The 17,683-nt window shown below is 47.7% G+C and overlaps 1 protein-coding gene across 11 annotated transcripts in view; it reads left to right on the top strand.

The window, feature by feature from the left end:
• mast4 (microtubule associated serine/threonine kinase family member 4) overlaps positions 1-13,515 on the top strand; it is a 67,752-nt gene extending 54,237 nt beyond the window's left edge. For 10 of the 11 annotated variants that reach the window (XM_030353350.1, XM_030353348.1, XM_030353347.1 and 7 more), the window contains 10 exons: positions 200-322; positions 460-569; positions 2,213-2,352; positions 3,019-3,245; positions 3,622-3,843; positions 4,922-5,151; positions 5,831-5,953; positions 6,111-6,247; positions 6,788-6,972; positions 7,103-13,515. In XM_030353350.1, coding sequence (XP_030209210.1) covers positions 200-322; positions 460-569; positions 2,213-2,352; positions 3,019-3,245; positions 3,622-3,843; positions 4,922-5,151; positions 5,831-5,953; positions 6,111-6,247; positions 6,788-6,972; positions 7,103-10,926 — 5,321 coding nt within the window. In that variant the 3' untranslated portion in view covers positions 10,927-13,515. The remainder of the gene's footprint in view (positions 1-199; positions 323-459; positions 570-2,212; positions 2,353-3,018; positions 3,246-3,621; positions 3,844-4,921; positions 5,152-5,830; positions 5,954-6,110; positions 6,248-6,787; positions 6,973-7,102) is intronic. The other variant, XM_030353349.1, reaches the window with a different exon arrangement.
• The last annotated feature ends 4,168 nt before the right edge of the window (positions 13,516-17,683 follow it).

Raw genomic sequence — 17,683 nt, 5'->3', positions numbered from 1 at the left:
AATCACCACAATCACAACACAACAAGAACATAAAATGAGCCTACAATAAAATACTGCGCCGGTTTATGATTCCTGGTTGAACAGACTAAGAAGACATTGCTAGTGTGTTTAATTGTCATGTATTTGCACTGTCTGTGTCTGCAGCGTCTATAAGCCCTGTCCTCACAGCCTTGTGTATGTGCTCCTGCTCCACCTGTAGGTGGTGCCAGTGAGGTGAAGAATCACCAGTTCTTCCACCACCTGGACTGGAACAGCCTTCTGAGGCAGAAGGCCGAGTTCATCCCGCAGCTTGAGTCCGAGGACGACACCAGCTACTTCGACAGTGAGTGTCATCTCATTACACATCTACACGTCATCTCATTTACACATGGCATGTTGTTCCAGTTCCTTGCCTCATTTTCAGCTCTAAGTGTGTTCTTTGGGGGGTTTTGGTGTGAATTAAAATGTGTTGGTTTGCAGCCCGCTCGGATCGCTACCACCACCTGGAGACGGAGGAGGAGGATGCCAATGAGGAAGACTTCAATGTCGAGCTCCAGCAGTTCTCCTCCTGTTCCCACAGGTTCTCCAAGGTTTGTCCAGGGTACCACCCGTCACCCCGCCTTCACTCTCTCTAGTTCTCTCGCTCACTCTCCCGCTCCCTCTCCTTCTCTCTCTCTCACTCTCTCTCACTCTCGCTCTCCCACACACTCTCTCACCCACTCAGCTTTCAAATGGCTTCAGTGTCATGGAAAACGTATATACATTGCCAAAATGTATGATAAGATACGAGATAAAAAGGATAATTAATAATAACCGTCAAAAACACATTTTAATGTGTTTAAAATCCATTCAATTCTATGCATGTATTTATAAGGAAAACTGAGGACTATAATATTAGATAATGAGGTAATGGTCGGAATATAGGTGAGTAAATAATAATCTCTCGCTCTATTACTCACACACACATGCACACCCCTACAGAGTGCGTCACCAACAGCTCTTTCTAATGCAAATATCATGACCTCATCTGTCCAACTTTCCCCATGGGGGGTAAAAGATGAACAAACCCTTCATAAGTTTCAGTTGGAGGGCACATCTTTGGCCCTGCATACATTTTCTCCTGGCTCCCATTGAATAGCAAACAATTGACACAAAATGATTAAATACCCTGCTACTCTGCAAAAACAATATTGTATATTTATAAGGCTTGCAAAGAAACAGTCCGAACAAGGGCATGCCTGTTTACTGCAGTGCACCCTTCTTCCACGAAATCCTCGACGCTGCTTTCTATGAAGATGGCGACGACAGACTCGCAGAGCAGCATACTAACATTTCTCAGTAGCCCCCGCTCCCATTTCTACCATCGCAAGTCACGCAGTGACCTCAAAGGAGGTCCGTTTTATGAGTTTGGCACTCAATCAAAGCTTCACAGGCCAACATCTCATGACACCCCCTAACCCTAGCCCGCCAAAGAGCAAGGACAACTTGAGACATTAGTTTACATGATGTTGCATGATACATGATGATTGAAGTTCATTTGTAAAAATCCAGAACGCATAAAGTAAACATAACTATTGCCACCCTGTAGATTTAGTGTCATGGGATGAATACTAATAGGAGCTTAATTTCGTTGACATGTATTGGATTAATATTGGTTTGATAATCTTAATAGAGGGATTAGTATGCAGATAGAGACTCCATTAACGGCTAGATGTATCTAGAGGAGAACACATCACACCGGTATTAGGAATCAAACATGCTGGACTGTGTTCTTTCTTTATTAGTTTTCGTGCATCTGCAATTAACATACATGCTGGTCAAAGCCTTAGGGTAAAATCCATGGCTGTACCAAAATGAAATGTCTTGGCCGACTGAACAATATGCATAACCTATTATGCATATTGTAGTATTATGGTACATTTTTTCATCAAATAAAAACAAAACAATACATATAATCAGTGATCATTCTTAAACATACTTAATACGTGAATGAGTAAACACAGTAGTTTGTCTACGCAATACTGCATTCATAACATTGACATAAACCTGTACGTCATACTTACTGCCTTGTACCCATTCGAATTTTCCGAATATGATCAGCCAGTTTTATGCATTGTTTTATTTATCAAATAGTCCCAGAAAGTGTATATTAACGTGTGTGTGTGTGTGTGTGTGTGTGTGTGTGTGTGTGTGTGTGTGTGTGTGTGTGTGTGTGTGTGCGCGTGGTGACCAGGTGTACAGCAGCCTGGACCTATCCCGGGGCCAGCTGGAGGAGAAGGGCGAGGAGGGGGACGAGGAAGAGGAGGAGGAGAAGAAGAGTGACAGCCCGCTGACCCTGGACTCCCTCAGCTGGACCCCAGACTTCACTGAGATGTAGGCTCCGCCTCCACTCGCTCCTTAAGGCCCCACTCGCCGACCCACTGCAGGGCTGGATGCTGCAGGGCTAGATACTGCAGGGCTGGATACCAGGCTCGCTAAATGACTCAATAATTGCAGCCCCAGGCGGTGATGTCCTCACACGCTGTGCAGTCAGCCCTGTTTATAAAGGGTGTGAACCGCTAAACTGGAGCGCAATCGCATTTGATACAAGTTCAACAATGAAACCAAACGGGGGACTCTCTCTCCTGGCGGCTCGCCATCCATCACTCAAAATAATATCTCAACCGCAAATGTACGATTACAATCGCTCTGGCTCCACAACCGCTTATTGCACGTAACGCCTTTACGCCTGGAAAGAGGAAGGGAGCGTTCTCTATGTGCAGTTGATACTAAAGCTTATCTGGTAATTAACTAGCAATAAAGAAGGTTGTATCATTTGTAATATTATTATCAGGGAAAAAAAATCCAGTACAGACGTATGTATATATATCTTGTTATGTATATAGAGACTCACCCACCAAGTTTCTGAATAAGTTACACGTTTATATATATATGGTACTTGGACAGCATATCTAGCTAGGCTACCATTGTTTCCACTTCAGGTCCTTGTCCTTCTTTTGGCTGATATACTAAACCCCCCCCCCCTCCCCCCTCTGCCAGGCCCTCCCTGTCCCACTCCATGGACCCCGCGGAGGCCCTGGCCCCGGGCCCCCAGCGCTGCTCCATCTCGCTGCCCAAGTTCTCCATCTCGGCGGAGAGTGGGGGGGAGGAGAGCTCGGGGCTGGGGGCGTCCAGCAGCAAGGCCTCCTTCTCCATCGGGGAGCTGCCCCGGGACGGGCCCGACGCCACCACGCCCGGGAGCAGCCACAGCGGGGCCACGCTCTCTGGTGAGGATCAGAACCACATACTGGGGGGTCTGTACAGGGGGGGGTCTGTACAGGGGGGGGTCTGTACAGGGTGGTGTCTATAGGGTGGTGTCTATAGGGTGGAGTCTCTACAGGGTGTTGTCTATAGGGTGTTGTCTATAGGGTGTTGTCTCTATAGGGGTGTCTGTACAGGGTGGTGTCTCTATAGGTCTCTGTCTCTGTATCTCTATAGTGGTGTTTTCTGGTATATCAGGTATGTTGGGGGGGGGGGGGGGGGGGGGGTCGGAATTCTTTGCAATACTTTGGTATGTGTTCGTTTTTTGGTCATTTTCTAAGTTTGTGTGTGTGTGTGTGTGTGTGTGTGTGTGTGTGTGTGTGGGGGGGGGGTCATCCTCAGGGAGTTTCTCGGAGCACTTGGACCCTCGGCCGACCTCAAGAGGGGAGGCGGTGGGCCCCAGCGCAGACCTCTGCACCACCTCCCCCTCCACCACCTCCCTCCAGAAGACGCAGGGCGCCAGCCTGCGCCCCGAGGGTCCGGCCGGCTCTGGGGAGAGGTCCCCGCTCCCCAAGATCACCAAGTCCCTCTCGGCCAGCGGCCTGTCCCTGCTGATCCCTGGAGGTAACGCCGCCTCGTAGCTTATCACTGCCTGAGCCCCAGCCCATAACCCTAGCACCCCCAAAGACAATAGAGCGGGGGGGTCCCTCCTTCCAGGGTGATGATGAGTGCAACAGGGGCTACCGATTACATAAATCAGTCCATCATTTTAAATATTATTTTAAAAATAGTGTTGCCCAGGGTGACGGGGTGCTGGCTGGTGAGAGAGTGGTGTCGGGTGGGAGGGTGGTGTCGGGTGAGAGGGTGGTGTCGGGTGAGAGGGTGGTGCGGGGTGAGAGGGTGGTGTCGGGTGAGGGTGGTGTCGGGTGAGAGGGTGGTGCGGGGTGAGAGGGTGGTGCGGGGTGAGAGGGTGGTGTCGGGTGAGAGGGTGGTGCGGGGTGAGAGGGTGGTGCGGGGTGAGAGGGTGGTGTCGGGTGAGAGGGTGGTGTCGGGTGAGGGTGGTGTCGGGTGAGAGGGTGGTGTCGGGTGAGAGGGTGGTGTCGGGTGAGAGGGTGGTGTCGGGTGAGAGGGTGGTGCGGGGTGAGAGGGTGGTGCGGGGTGAGAGGGTGGTGTCGGGTGAGAGGGTGGTGTCGGGTGGGAGGGTGGTGTCGGGTGAGAGGGTGGTGTCGGGTGGCCTGGTTTCCAGTCACGATGAGAGCCACACACTAAGTCAAGGACGGCGTTGGGGTTAGGTGGGGCGGGGGACGAGTGACATCTAGGACCTGGCATCCACCTTCAGGTATTCAGATGGTCGTAAAGCCCTTCCATGTAAAATGTGACGCGTGTCAAAAGATATCGCTATCCTTCCTTGTCATGACAATAATAAGAATAATAGATGGATGAATAATGATCTTTATTTGTGAAGCACTTTTCAAACTTAGGCACAAAGTGCTTTCCAGATACAATAAAATCAAATACAATCCAAAGAAGTATCATATATTATAACAACGGATCATTTTGGCCCTTAAGACCTTTTTTGTTGTGTTCCATATTTCTCTGCTGGAACTTAAAACACGTTGTATTCATCAATACCAGTGGTCCCAGTCCCCCTTCAGGGATGCATGTTAAGCGGCCATCTTGTCTCTCCCTCTCCCCCTCCCAGACATCTTCGGGATGTCTCCGCTGGCCAGCCCCCTGTCCCCCTACTCCCTGTCCTCGGACCCCTCGTCCCGGGACTCCTCCCCCAGCCGAGACTCCTCTCTCCAGGGGGGGCTGGGCGCTCGCCAGCCCGTCGTCATCCACAGCCGCGGGAAGAAGTTTGGCTTCACACTGCGGGCCATCCGGGTGTACGCCTGCGACGGAGACGTCTACACCGTCTACCACATGGTCTGGGTACGGACGCCTCTAGAGCCACCTCTTTACCTGGTCTTTAGTCTGGTTTTCTCCTCTCGCATGCTCTGACCTCTCTCTGATCTCTCGCTCTGATCTCTCTGATCTCACTCGCTCTCGAGCTGACCACTCTGATCTCTCTCGCTCTCGAGCTGACCTCTCTGATCTCTCTTGCTCTCGATCTGACCTTTGATCTCTTGCTCGGACCTCTCTGATCTCCCACTCTGACTTCTCTCGCTCTGACCTCTCTCTCTCTCTCGCTCTGACCTCTCGCTCTTTGGCTCTGACCTCGCTCCCTCGCTCTGACCTCTCTCTCTCGCTCTGACCCTTCGCTCTTTGGCTCTGACCTCTCTCTTTCTCTCGCTCTGACCTCTCGCTCTCTGGCTCTGACCTCGCTCTGACCTCTCTCTCTCACCTATTCTTAAGACCTTGTTCAGCCTATGCCTTTATCCGTATCAGGGTGAATTCAGATAGAGGTAAGATGAAGGACTGGACCAGGTAGGAGGACAGGTATCTCTCTCTAGGGATGCCTGCTTGTGGCCCGCCGACAGAAGGGATTGAACCTGGGTTTGAGTTGAACACATCAATATCCTGCTCCCGTTAACCTAATACTCAGGCAGAACTCAAAATAATGTCTTCATGTAGGAATATTGAGCTTATTTCTGCATCTCTGTTCCTCCAGAACGTGGAGGACGGTGGGGCTGCTCAGAAGGCCGGCCTGAAGGCTGGAGACCTCATCACCCATGTGAACGGAGAGGCCGTCCACGGCCTGGTCCACACAGACGTGGTGGAACTGCTCCTCAAGGTAAGAGAGCGCCTGTACTTTACACATGATTTGTATGATATATTCATATAGATACGCTCAGTTAAAAGACCTGCAACGAAAACAATTCATCTATAGTTAATTGTTATCGATTTGTATACTTTATATCTTATTATATCTATTTGTTCAACATTTTCAGAGCGGCAGTAAGGTAACCATCACCACGACACCCTTTGAGAATACCTCCATTAAAATGGGGCCTGCCAGACGCAACAGCTACAAGAGCAAGATGGTCCGATGCACCAAGAAACCCAAGAAGGAGAGGACCCAAGAAAGGCAAGTCTAAGTGTATAGTCGTATCAATATAGTAGACCTGGGTGTTTCCCCCATTGTTTTGCAATAAACCAACCACCAGGGGTAGCTTGTGATGAATCCATCTCAGCCCTGTGTTGCTAAGTGTTATATGTTATATGTCAATACTGAATAACAATATTCCGTGCAACTTTAGTATACCTTTAGCTTATGTTTGTTAGTATATTTGGTATTTATTTTCCAATCCTTAGAACAAAGAACATTAGCATTTTAAAGGCCAAGCTTTTTGGGTTCCTACTGTACAAATTAATAATTTCTCAGTACATATTACCTAACTTCAGTTGCCAAATGAAAATGTATAATAAATATTTATTATTTATATCCCTTTTTCAAATGCACTCTACCAAAATTTGAAAAAGTGTGTAGCAGTTTCTCTAATATAACTACCCATGCTTATAGTAGATAAGATAATAAGGTATAGGTTTTACCCGTGTGTTCTTTATCCCGAAACTAAATGTTCTGTTTTCTATGCTGTGTTGTCCGCCCTTCCCTTATTGACTCTAGTCGGCGTTCGCTGTTCAGGCGCTTCGCCATGCAGCCCTCCCCGCTGCTGCACACCAGCCGCAGCTTCTCGTCTCTCAACCACTCTCTATCCTCCGGTGAGAGTCTCCCGGGGTCTCCCTCGCACAGCCTGTCCCCTCACTCCCCTACTGGGGCCCTCCACCCCAAACCAGATTTCAACCAATCAGGTGGAGACAAGTCAGACTCTAGTGCACGATCTAACCACCGTGGATGACAGTAATGATAATGTGTTCCTCACGGGATTCCTTAGGATTAGGTGTCCCTCCCTTGACGGGTTTGTTGTCTTCTGTGTTCCAGCTGGTAACTCCTCCCAGAGTAGCTCCCCGAGCTCCAGCGCTCCCAACTCCCCTGCAGGCTCCGGCCACATCCGGCCCAGCTCCCTTCACGGCCTCGCCCCTAAGATCACTGGGCAGCGGCTCCGCCAGGGGCGCCGCAAGTCGGCCGGCAGCATCCCTCTGTCTCCTCTGGCGCGAACGCCGTCGCCCACGCCTCAGCCCACGTCCCCTCAGCGATCCACCTCTCCCCTCCTGGGGGGGCACCCTGTGGCCATCTCCAAGTCTAACCAAGCGTACCCCACTAAGATCCACTCCCCGCCGACTATCGTGCGCCACATCGTGCGCCCAAAGAGTGCCGAGCCGCCGCGGTCTCCGCTCCTGAAGCGGGTGCAGTCGGAGGAGAAGCTGTCCCCGTCCTACACGGGGGATAAGAAACACCTCTGCACCCGTAAGCTCAGCCTGGAGGTGACCCAGGAGGAGGTGCAGGATGAGGAGTTGAGGTGCGGCGACAGGGATTACCTTAGCTTGCACAGCGTCGAGGAGACGCCCTGCGAACCCATGGCCGTCAACCGAGTCCGCCCCGCCGAGCAGGGGTGCCTGAAGAGGGCCGTCGCACGCAAGGTGGGCCGGCAGGAGTCCCTAGAGGAGTTGGACAAAGATAAGCTCAAGGCCAAGGTGGTGATGAAGAGACAGGACTGGTCGGAGAGGAGAGAGTCTTTACAAAAGCAGGATGCCCTGCGAGAGTACGACTCTTCCTCGTCACCTTGTGGAGATGACTGTGACAAAGGTCCGAGCAGGTCTCAGAGAGGCGCCGACGGTAGCTTTCTAGAACTAAAAGCCGCCAGCACCACCAAAGACGTCCTGTATAAGAAGCTCAACACGCCGCGCGTCTGCGAGGGAAATTCAGATGCGTCCGGTGGTGTAGGTCTTGAGAACGATGGGGTCCTCCGTTCACCCCTGTGCTCCATTCACCCAGACTGGCAGCTCTCGTCACGACAGGGTAAGGACATGCTGAAGCCAGACAGGCTGGACTTCAAAGTGCCCAACATAGATTTCACCAGGAAGAGGTTGTCTTTTGAGGAGCGTGAGGACTGCGTGTGTCGACTGTCCCCTGGCATGCACGAGGGCCTACACTTTGCCACGACCCGGTCCAAAAGTCTTCAGCTGGACTCTGCCATGTGTCATGACCACCTGAAGGGTGGACTTGGTCACTCCAACCCTGAAGGCCTGGCCCCTAAGCTCTTCTGTGGACGAGGGGAAAGTGCCGTGGAGAAGCTCCAGCTCATCTCCTCATCAGAAGGTCCGCTCAGAAAGACTTCCTCAGAATACAAACTGGAAGGGCGTCTTGTTTCTTCCCTCAAACCCCTGGAGGGCACCCTGGACATCGGCTTGCTCTCGGGCCCTAGACTCTCAAAAACCGAGACCTGTCTGTCCAAACTGACGGAGAATGGAAGTCAATCTTCAAGTCTCACAATATCCTCCCAAAGGCCACTATCCAGCCCCCAGCTGAAACTACTTGCAGAGAAGCCGAAGAGCCCGCTTGCTTGTGCCAGCAGCCCTGGGCCTGTTTTGTCTCTAGATAGACCTGCTTTCTCTGTGGAGCAGCCGCCATGTACAACAACAAGTACCACAATGTCGGAATGCAGCGGTTGTGGAGAGCAACCACAGGAATTAAGCAGTGAATCTTTGAAGAGTCCTACATGCAAAGTGGAGGCCGCACTTGTTGGTTGTAAACAAGAGAGCCGAACAGGCACGAAGCCAAGTTCATCACTGGCCCATGAACACAGAAGCTCTCGTCACAGCTCACACTTCTCTGCCTGTGGAAAATCCCCGTCCATACGAGAGGTCAGCAACGAAGACCAAGAGGACGAAGTTGAACAGCAGAACCTGACAACATCTACTGGTACAAAAAACACCTCCAAGGTAGATGACGGACCTCCGACTTTAGCCCATGCTGTTTTGAAGACACCTCAGCCTCTTAGCCACAAAAAACGACCCACGCCACAGACCTCCACCGTTTCCGTTTGTCAAGGAAGTCTGCAAGAGACCCGTGTGACCGTGCAATACATCCTTGAGGATTCCCAACACCTTTCCCTGCAGCAACTTCTGTTCCATAGTCCTACTAAAGACAAACAAGAGCAAGATTCCCTTCATAAGCTATCGACCCCTTCCGAAAAAGACGACAAAACCTGTGGCTCAAAGTCCCAGGAGGAGCCCAGCAATTTGTCAGCAGTGAGCAAAGAGAATTTACAGAGGCAAAGGCAACCACTAGAAGTGGGTAGGCCTACAACTAGCACACTTATAGCCCCAGTGGAAAGGATTACATCTCCCGAAGAGGCACACTCACGTCCTGCGTTAAGTGAGGTGGTTTTTAAAGGTGCAGTCAACTCCTTGGCATCACTTACTGAACTCACAAAATCCACGCCGATCACTGATCAAAAGAAGGGGGCCTTTGTCCAGCCAAGCACATCAAGTGCAGTAGGGGTTGGCAAAGGTAAGCAGAACAAAGATCCTCCAACAACACCAAAGGGTATGAGGAGTTCTGATGGGGAGAAGGTAGCTCCTGAGAGGACACCGTCCTCAAAAGCTGCCCTGGTAAATACACCTACCAAAGCACCCGAGGAAAGCACCCCTCTGAAAAAACAAAAGGCTGAGGTAGACTGCAAGGAAACATACATATCCACTACAGGGAAACAAAGACAACCAACAGACGTTGCAACAGGAGATGAAAAGGTTCTGTGCCGGAGAGGTAAGCAAGGAGCTGACCGTCTTCCCCTGGCTCAGACCGTCCAGAAGGTGGAGAGGGAGAAAAAGACATCCGAGAGGGATGGTATCAACACTAGCAGCTCCAAGGGCTGTCCGGAAACCCCACACTCTGTTTCCCCGACTAATGCGAGCAATGCTTCTAAGAAGGAAACCTCCCGGCTGTCAACAGGACCTTCCGCGGATTCGAGAAACAAAGATGTGGTCCGACAAACCGCCGGTATGAACGGAAGAACGTCTTCTGTTGTCACAAAAACAAGCACGTATACGAAATTACAAGAAAGCCCGCCCAAAAGTGTTCCGATAACCTCTGGTCATAACGTTAAAGAAAACACAGACTCAAAGCAAAAAAGCCCTCCTCCTTCAAAACCTGGAAACTCCTCCTTCCCCATGAAGACCCCTGTAGGTCCCATCACAAAACAAACCACCACGACCATGAAACAAACCACCACGACCACAACGACTACCACCACCAAACAAGGCCAAGAAGCCAGGCGTAAAGACACCTCAATCAGACCTCCAGTTACGGTCTGCAAAGATAAGGACGCAAGCTTAAAGGACATCAGGCCTGCTCTTTCTGTGCCACAAAAGATTCCACAGCATCTCAAGGAGGATCTCATGCCTCAGCCAAACATCCCCCCGTCCCCCACTCCTCCACAACCAGCACCAGCACCACTATCACCTCAAGGGCCTGCGTCAAAGAAAGAGACGCCAAACGGTGGGGTCTGCTCGGGCAGGGTTTGCCGCGATCCGGAGCCTGAGCAAAAGGCCTCAAAGGAGGGTCCAGGAACGAGTGGGCTCAAAGCGGACGCTCACAAGGAGCGGCAGGGTACAGATGTCCTGGGGTTCAGGCCCGCTGCAGCGCTGGACTCCAGGGCCACACCCTCTGATAAACTGACGTCCTCTCATCACCGCAAGGAACAGGCGGAGCGGAAGAAGAAGGAGATGGGTCAGGAGGGTGTGGCTGCGCAGAGGAAAGAAGCGTCCAGGGGGGGGGCGGTTGTCGTGGAAGAGAGTGGTTCGGGGGCTGATAAAGACACTGGTAGGTGCAAGCAGCGAAAAGACTCACCGAGGAAGAAGTGAATCGTTACTTGGCAGCACATCATGCAGAATTTTGGTGAGGAACAAAAAAAAGGTTTCAAATATTTTGCCACTACATTATCATGCCTTTTATTCTTGTTTTGAAGACCGGAGAAGCTGTTGCTGTGTGTGTGAGTGGGTTTGTATGTGTGTGTGTGTCAGTGTGTGTGTCATTGTGTGCGCGTGTGTGTGATTCAACATGAGCACAACAACTGCATTGCTCAGAAAGTGTGTACTTGATACGAAAACCTATGAAAACACTGAAAATGTCCATAAGACTGAATGTAGGCAATGGATTGCTAACACATTTTTGGAAGAAATTAGTAAAAAAAACAAATGTGTTCAGTCAATGTTTTGAGATGTATTATTTTTGATAGCCGAATGCATTGTGCAATCCGCAAGTCAGGGACGACAGGGGAGTTGGATGAAGCTCGTACTGTAAGATCAGTGCCATATTTGATTTTTGAATTGCATTCTTATGTCACAGCTCTGGGCACCTGAAAGGTGATGGGACACTGATAAGGCACTACAATAACCAGTCAGAACCGACTCCACTATTATCACTCGAGAAATGTACTCAGTATATCAGTGTTTATTTTTAGAGTTCCTAGTCGGACAGTTGGCAGTTAGTTTCGAGTCGTTCGTACTCAAAAAAGAAAATGCACTATGTCCCGTCCTTCTGCGTGGAACGCTTAAAAAACAGCCCTCTTTTTTGTTTCTAGAAACAGCGGTTTGTGACAAGGGCGTACAGACGTTAAAACGGTGGCGTTCTCAACAGGTTGAGCGCTAGCTACATTCCACTCACCCACACGTGTACATGTAAAGAAAGGGATTGATTTTTATGCAATATGTTGTAAATATACAGTAAGAACCGGGACGTGGGTGTTTCTATTATGATGTGTAGATATTTGCGATCACATGTTGGTGTTCTAACTTAAGCTAGCGTAACGCGTATCCCGTCCGTAAGACATCCTCACGTAGAACTTGTTTTAAAAAATTTTACTTGAAAAGTGAGGAAATGTGGCGCGGTCGGGCATCTGGGCTTTTCTTAACGTAGCATAAATTAGCAAAACTGTGAGGGTCGCGTTAACGAAGAATGTTTTATTAATGATGCCATAATGTTGGTGAACTGACTTACTGTGTTTCTAGGGAGCGGTCTGTGTTTGTGTGTGGTGTAGAAAAACGTCACACGAGGTGTGAAGCAAAGCTGAACAAACACAGAGACACACTGGGCAGAGTAGCTTTGCAAGGAGAACCTGCCATACTTTGAAGTGTTCAGGGTGGCTCCCTACGACTGGGTGTTTATGTGCGAGCACGTTTGGGTGTGGTGTGTTGGAAATCACGGTAAAGTAGACACGGACACAGAGTCCAGTTTGCATAAGATTAACGTTTGGAGCTGCGGTTTAATAAAAATGGATTCTGGATTGATTTAGTGTTTCTAATAAAAAGTATATCACTGTGCAACAGTTGGCTTACAGCTTCATCTAGGCAAATATTAGAAACGAACATAGACGGTGTATAGTAAAAGGCCATCTTACTTTCATGATGCTTGGTACTATACCGAGGGGGGTGCAGTCACATCTCCCGCGCTCAGCTCTTTCAACACTCAGTCACATGCACACATCCGATACACGGTAGATGCCTTTAAATTACCAACCCTAAATGTCCCCCAGAAGGTAGCCTAGTTCTCTATGTTATGCAGTATTTGCTCTGTTGTGCTGGCTATATAAAACCAATAGTTTTGTCTACCTTTATGTCGGTGATGAGAAAGATGACCTTATCCTTGACGAATAAATATAGAGTTTATGTAAAGGACTATATAACCACTAATGCAAACTCAAACCACACAAAACGTGTCCTTGGAGAGGAGCGGTTTGTCGGAATCGAACATTGACTCGGGTAAGGTATCGTAGACGTATACTAATGTCTTCTGGGAGAACACATGCACCTTAATGTTATTAATGGTATTCCCCCGGTAGTCTTAGAGGGGAACGTCATGAGAGGAGGTTTGAGAAATCTGATCACAGGTTCCTCTGTCAAAACAATTTCACTCACTTTCGAAACCCTAATGAATTCAAATTGATTCAAAAGTTAGTTTTTAATGCAATCTCCCTTCCCCAGCCATCACCGTTCTCTCTCTCAAATTAGACTTTCGAAATCCTCAAAGCACATTCAATGTTTGTTTACAAAAGAGTCATATATGTATATTTTGTATATTGTTCATTTGCCAAATCTATGTTCCGTGTCACAGAGAAATGTGCCGTTTCTGATAGTCTGTAACTTTCTGTTGTGCTATTTACCAAGACCATTTATTCGTGTGGAAGTTTGATTTCTGTCAGGTTGTTCTTTTGACGCGTTTGTCCTTTTGCTTTGTATTTGTTTTGTTATCTTGTTTTCTGTGATGATAAAGTATTAGATGAAATTGCTTAATGTGTTTCTTTTCTTTAGGATCTGTGCAATAAAGTGTTTGAGTTTTGTATTTTGCCCAAGGAAAGCTCTATGGATGTCATAGATGTTGTATAGTAAAAAAACGATATTTATACTTCTAATGTTGCGTAATACTGCAAATAAATTGCAATGATCAATAATGAATACCTTTTATTTTTTCTCCATGTCCACTTGTAGATTCCAAAGCTCAAGGTAGTTCTGTTGTGTTCTTTATAACAATCTCCATAAAGGTGCATGTATTGGGCTCACCGTAGCGGTCACTATCACTTTTCTGAATAGGTACAAGCTATAGATTACTTCTATGCATTAGTATTTGTATCAGTAAGTGCCTTTTACTCAAACCATCACTGTGACATTGGGTGTCCTCGCTCTTTTAAAGATAATCATCCTCTTTTGTTGCAGTTTCAGACAATACTTCAGCCACACCCTGAAAACAAGAAACCATAACCCAAACATATGGGATACAGATATAAACATGATCACGCCACACCGCCACAAGTAGGCCTAAGATAAAAGTTGTTAACATTGAGTTCAAAACTCTTCATAAAAAAAGTCCCCTATCCTAGACCTCTATAAACAACGAGCAACAATAAAACATTGGTGTGAAAACATAGCTTCCTCCCCACACAGTCTTTTGCCACAGCTCTCAACTCTGGGCTCTGTGGAACCGGAGAGAGGAGCTCTCTGTGGCTGAACCTTGGCTGCTTGGACGCGGTACAAGTACATTCTGTGACTTGGGAACCCGCCAAGTCCCATTCCAGCCCCCACATCTCATGTTGCAATGGCAGCTTTCTGCCAGAACGCTCCAAGTCTACAGAGGGCGGCCATTCATGCAACCAGGGAAACGCTAAGGGGAAAAAGCCCTCCCTTCTTTACGTGGAAATGGTCAAATAATATGATTTCTCGTGGTTTGAGTTCAAATGCGTTTTAATGGGCCTCAGCCAGAGCTGGTGAGCTGGGCCATCGCAACACAAGCTGTGGACCAGCACTGTTTTGCTGGTGGTTGATTTCATTGTTATGTCAAAAGTTGGATTTAGAATGTCTATAAAAGGAAAATATTTTGTTAAGGTATAAGACCTATTGGTGTCTGAATGTGGTTTCTATTTTAAGTGTGAAAAAACTGAAAAGTTAAACTTGTATATGCTCATTGCGGTTGACGGCAATACTTATTTCGTGAAGTGTTATCAACGCAAGCCTACTTATTAATAACTTTAAATAATCCACGGTAATTGGAACCCATTAGTCATGAGATTACGACGTCAGCAGAAATATGCTTTCTTCCCCTTATGATTTATAGAAACCTTACTTCGAAGTGGATCCAACATATAAACACTTCACATCAATGTTATCTTTTCAACAACCCTACACCAGAGTATAGCCAACGTATAGTCAGTCGTTTACATGGGAACACCTGATGTTTGTGCATCTAAAGCCCCGAGTTAAGCTACTTTTCAAAACCATGACCCATTTACTGGCACAGGCTCGTTTTGGCTCTGAGATGTGGTCGAGTGAGGCTGAGGTTGGATTCTAGAACATTCGGCACGCGGCTCCGCCCCTTTTGAGCTCATAGCACTCTTTGTCCCCTCTCTCAACCGAAAAGTCAACAAGTCCTATTTCCTCTTTTCCACAAGCTGAGTAAGGCCAGGCCCCACTACCGTATCGCTTTACCGGATCAACATTTAGGTATTGTACCGTGAAGGTGACCAGTATGTGAAAACCGGTCTCACGGTGGGTAAGAACGTGATGGGAATGTGCATCACTCGTCCAGAACAACTTTCAGCACATTTCACAGATTCTTCAAGTTCCTCAAAGATCTAGTTCCGTTTCTTCAGACGCATCCTGGTTCCCCAGACACAATTTTCAAAAATAATTGTGTCAAAAGTTGCATATGGTGCAGATACCTGCCTGGTAATGCTTGGGATTTAGGACTCTAATGATTTCCCAACTGTAAGGAATGTGTTGGAACAATGGCCACCGGTAATGTTTCATCTACCTCTAACCAAGAGAAAAAGAGGAGTACTGATCTAGTCCCACTGAGGAGGGGATCCCCTCTTGTCCTCAGGAGCCGGGGTCACGGCTAAGCGGCCGTGACACAATGGCTTGTGGGCCGACAGAGGGCCTTAATGCCCTGTCTGAGAAGGGTTTAGTGCTGGTCCTGCACCCAGACCAGCTACTGTTTCCAGTGAGGCTTAGCGCAGCATTAAGGTAGGCCCCCGCCGACTAATGCGAAGTCACTGGAGGACGGCAGCAGGGTGACTGCAGAGTCCCTCAGAGGAGGCCGCATCTAAGCAGAGGCTAGAACGCAGCTATCTGCTAGCATTGAGCCAATGATGGGATAGCATGAGGTAGATTTGGACTGTTTCCGTTTTTGGAAGTTTATATGGTTTAAATATTGAGTCTGCATACATAAAAAAGGATCCAAAACAAAGCAGGTTGAATCTGAGAACATATTTGGTTCCTTCTTCTGTGGTGGTCCAACCCAGTTCTAAGCAGCTCATGAAGGATTGTCATTATCAGGACCTGTGTAACCACTAACACACGTACACATACACACATACACACACACACACACACACACACACACACACACACACACACACACACACACACACACACACACACACAACGACACATCAACACGTATCCTTCCAACGATTAGCCCCTCAATCATTAACGCATGTCATTTTGTGTCTTCCCTGAGTAAATAATAAACGAGCAGTAAATAAACGAGGCGTCACCTTCTGAACTCTTGCCACCGTAGTCAAGCTAAGCTAAGCTAATTGTATAAACTGGTTCCCTGCAGGCGAGCGGCTCTGTTGATGATCACAGCTGGCATGGGAAGGGATGGGGAAATCAGGTTTCGGCCAGGTCCTTACGTTGTTCACACACACAAACACACACACATGCACACACACACAAACTAAAACACTAACACACACCAACGCACACACACGCAAACTAAAACTCTAGCACACATACACACTAACACACACACACACACACAAGAAACTAAGATACTAACACACACACAATCTCATATACACACACAAACACACACACACACACACACACACACTAAAACACACACACACACTAAAACACACATGCGTACACTAACTAACGCACACTATCAAATACATATGCACACATTCTCAAACAAACTAACACACACTCAATAAACACATCTATGCACACATGAACAAACGCAGACACACACACCTACACAGGCATCCAATGATATTTCAACAGTAAATGAATGCTCAACACAAATGCTAGGGCTGTTTTATGGTGGTTGTTGCAGATACCTCAGCTTTCGTGAGAGGGAGGGAGAGAGAGAGAGTTTTACCAAGTGTCCCTCCCACCCTTCCGCAACATACAGAATAGCAGTGGCAAAAGTAGTATGTTGTCTTTGTTGAGCTATATGTCAGTACAAGAGTTGGGTTGGTAATTTGATACCTTGTGTACTCACTTATATACAGTTTACAAAGCTTCATGCTATTGCATGACATAAACATAAACATACAAACAGTACATACAGTACATACATACATATATGTATGTTTGCTGGGACCTAACTTGTGTGTTAATGATTATAATAGTGAATGGCCATCGCTGATACCCAGAACCCACATAGTAAGCAGCATCAACATGTCAACACGGCTACTATCAAGTAGTAGCCGATAGCAGGATAATACCAAAGAATGCTGAGTATGGATGGAGGATGGAGTATGTATGGATTACCAACATAGAAATGTGATTCACTATTGAAAGTTGCAGAAGCTTCCTTCCTTGCTCGTTGTGAAACTGCATGTTTCAAACTTACTTAATTTCCTTGTACTGCAGAAAAGAAGACTTATTCAAACAATAGAGGCTGCATATAGTTTCTCCCACAAGTACAGCTGGAGACAAGCAGCAGACTCAACTTGAGGCTATAGGCTAGTACCAAAGCTCCTGATCCTCTTCACCAATGGGAGCCTGTGTGCTGGAGAGGTTATATATATATATATATATATATATATATATATATATATATATATTATACAATACTTGTTTCTCAGCAGTTCCATTAGTCTACCCATCTCAATGTGTATTGACCTTCTCATTGTGGGTTTGCGTTGCAGATATGCCAGGCCAACTTTGATTGCTCAAAGTATTTCCCTTAAACACAGACCATTGTTTCATTTACTTTTTCAGAGCCACTATCATGTAGAATACGTCTAGGGGTGAACGCGTATGAGTGTGTATTTGATAACAGGGCGCGCTGACCCTGAATGCCAAGGGTCGCGGCCTGCCCAGTGCAGCTGGCCGCTGA

This window comes from Gadus morhua, chromosome 4 (assembly GCF_902167405.1).
Source record: "Gadus morhua chromosome 4, gadMor3.0, whole genome shotgun sequence".
In the NCBI taxonomy this organism is placed as follows: domain Eukaryota; kingdom Metazoa; phylum Chordata; class Actinopteri; order Gadiformes; family Gadidae; genus Gadus; species Gadus morhua.
The sequence above is the reverse complement of the archived record's forward strand: the minus strand, read 5'-3'. Positions and strand labels throughout refer to the sequence as shown.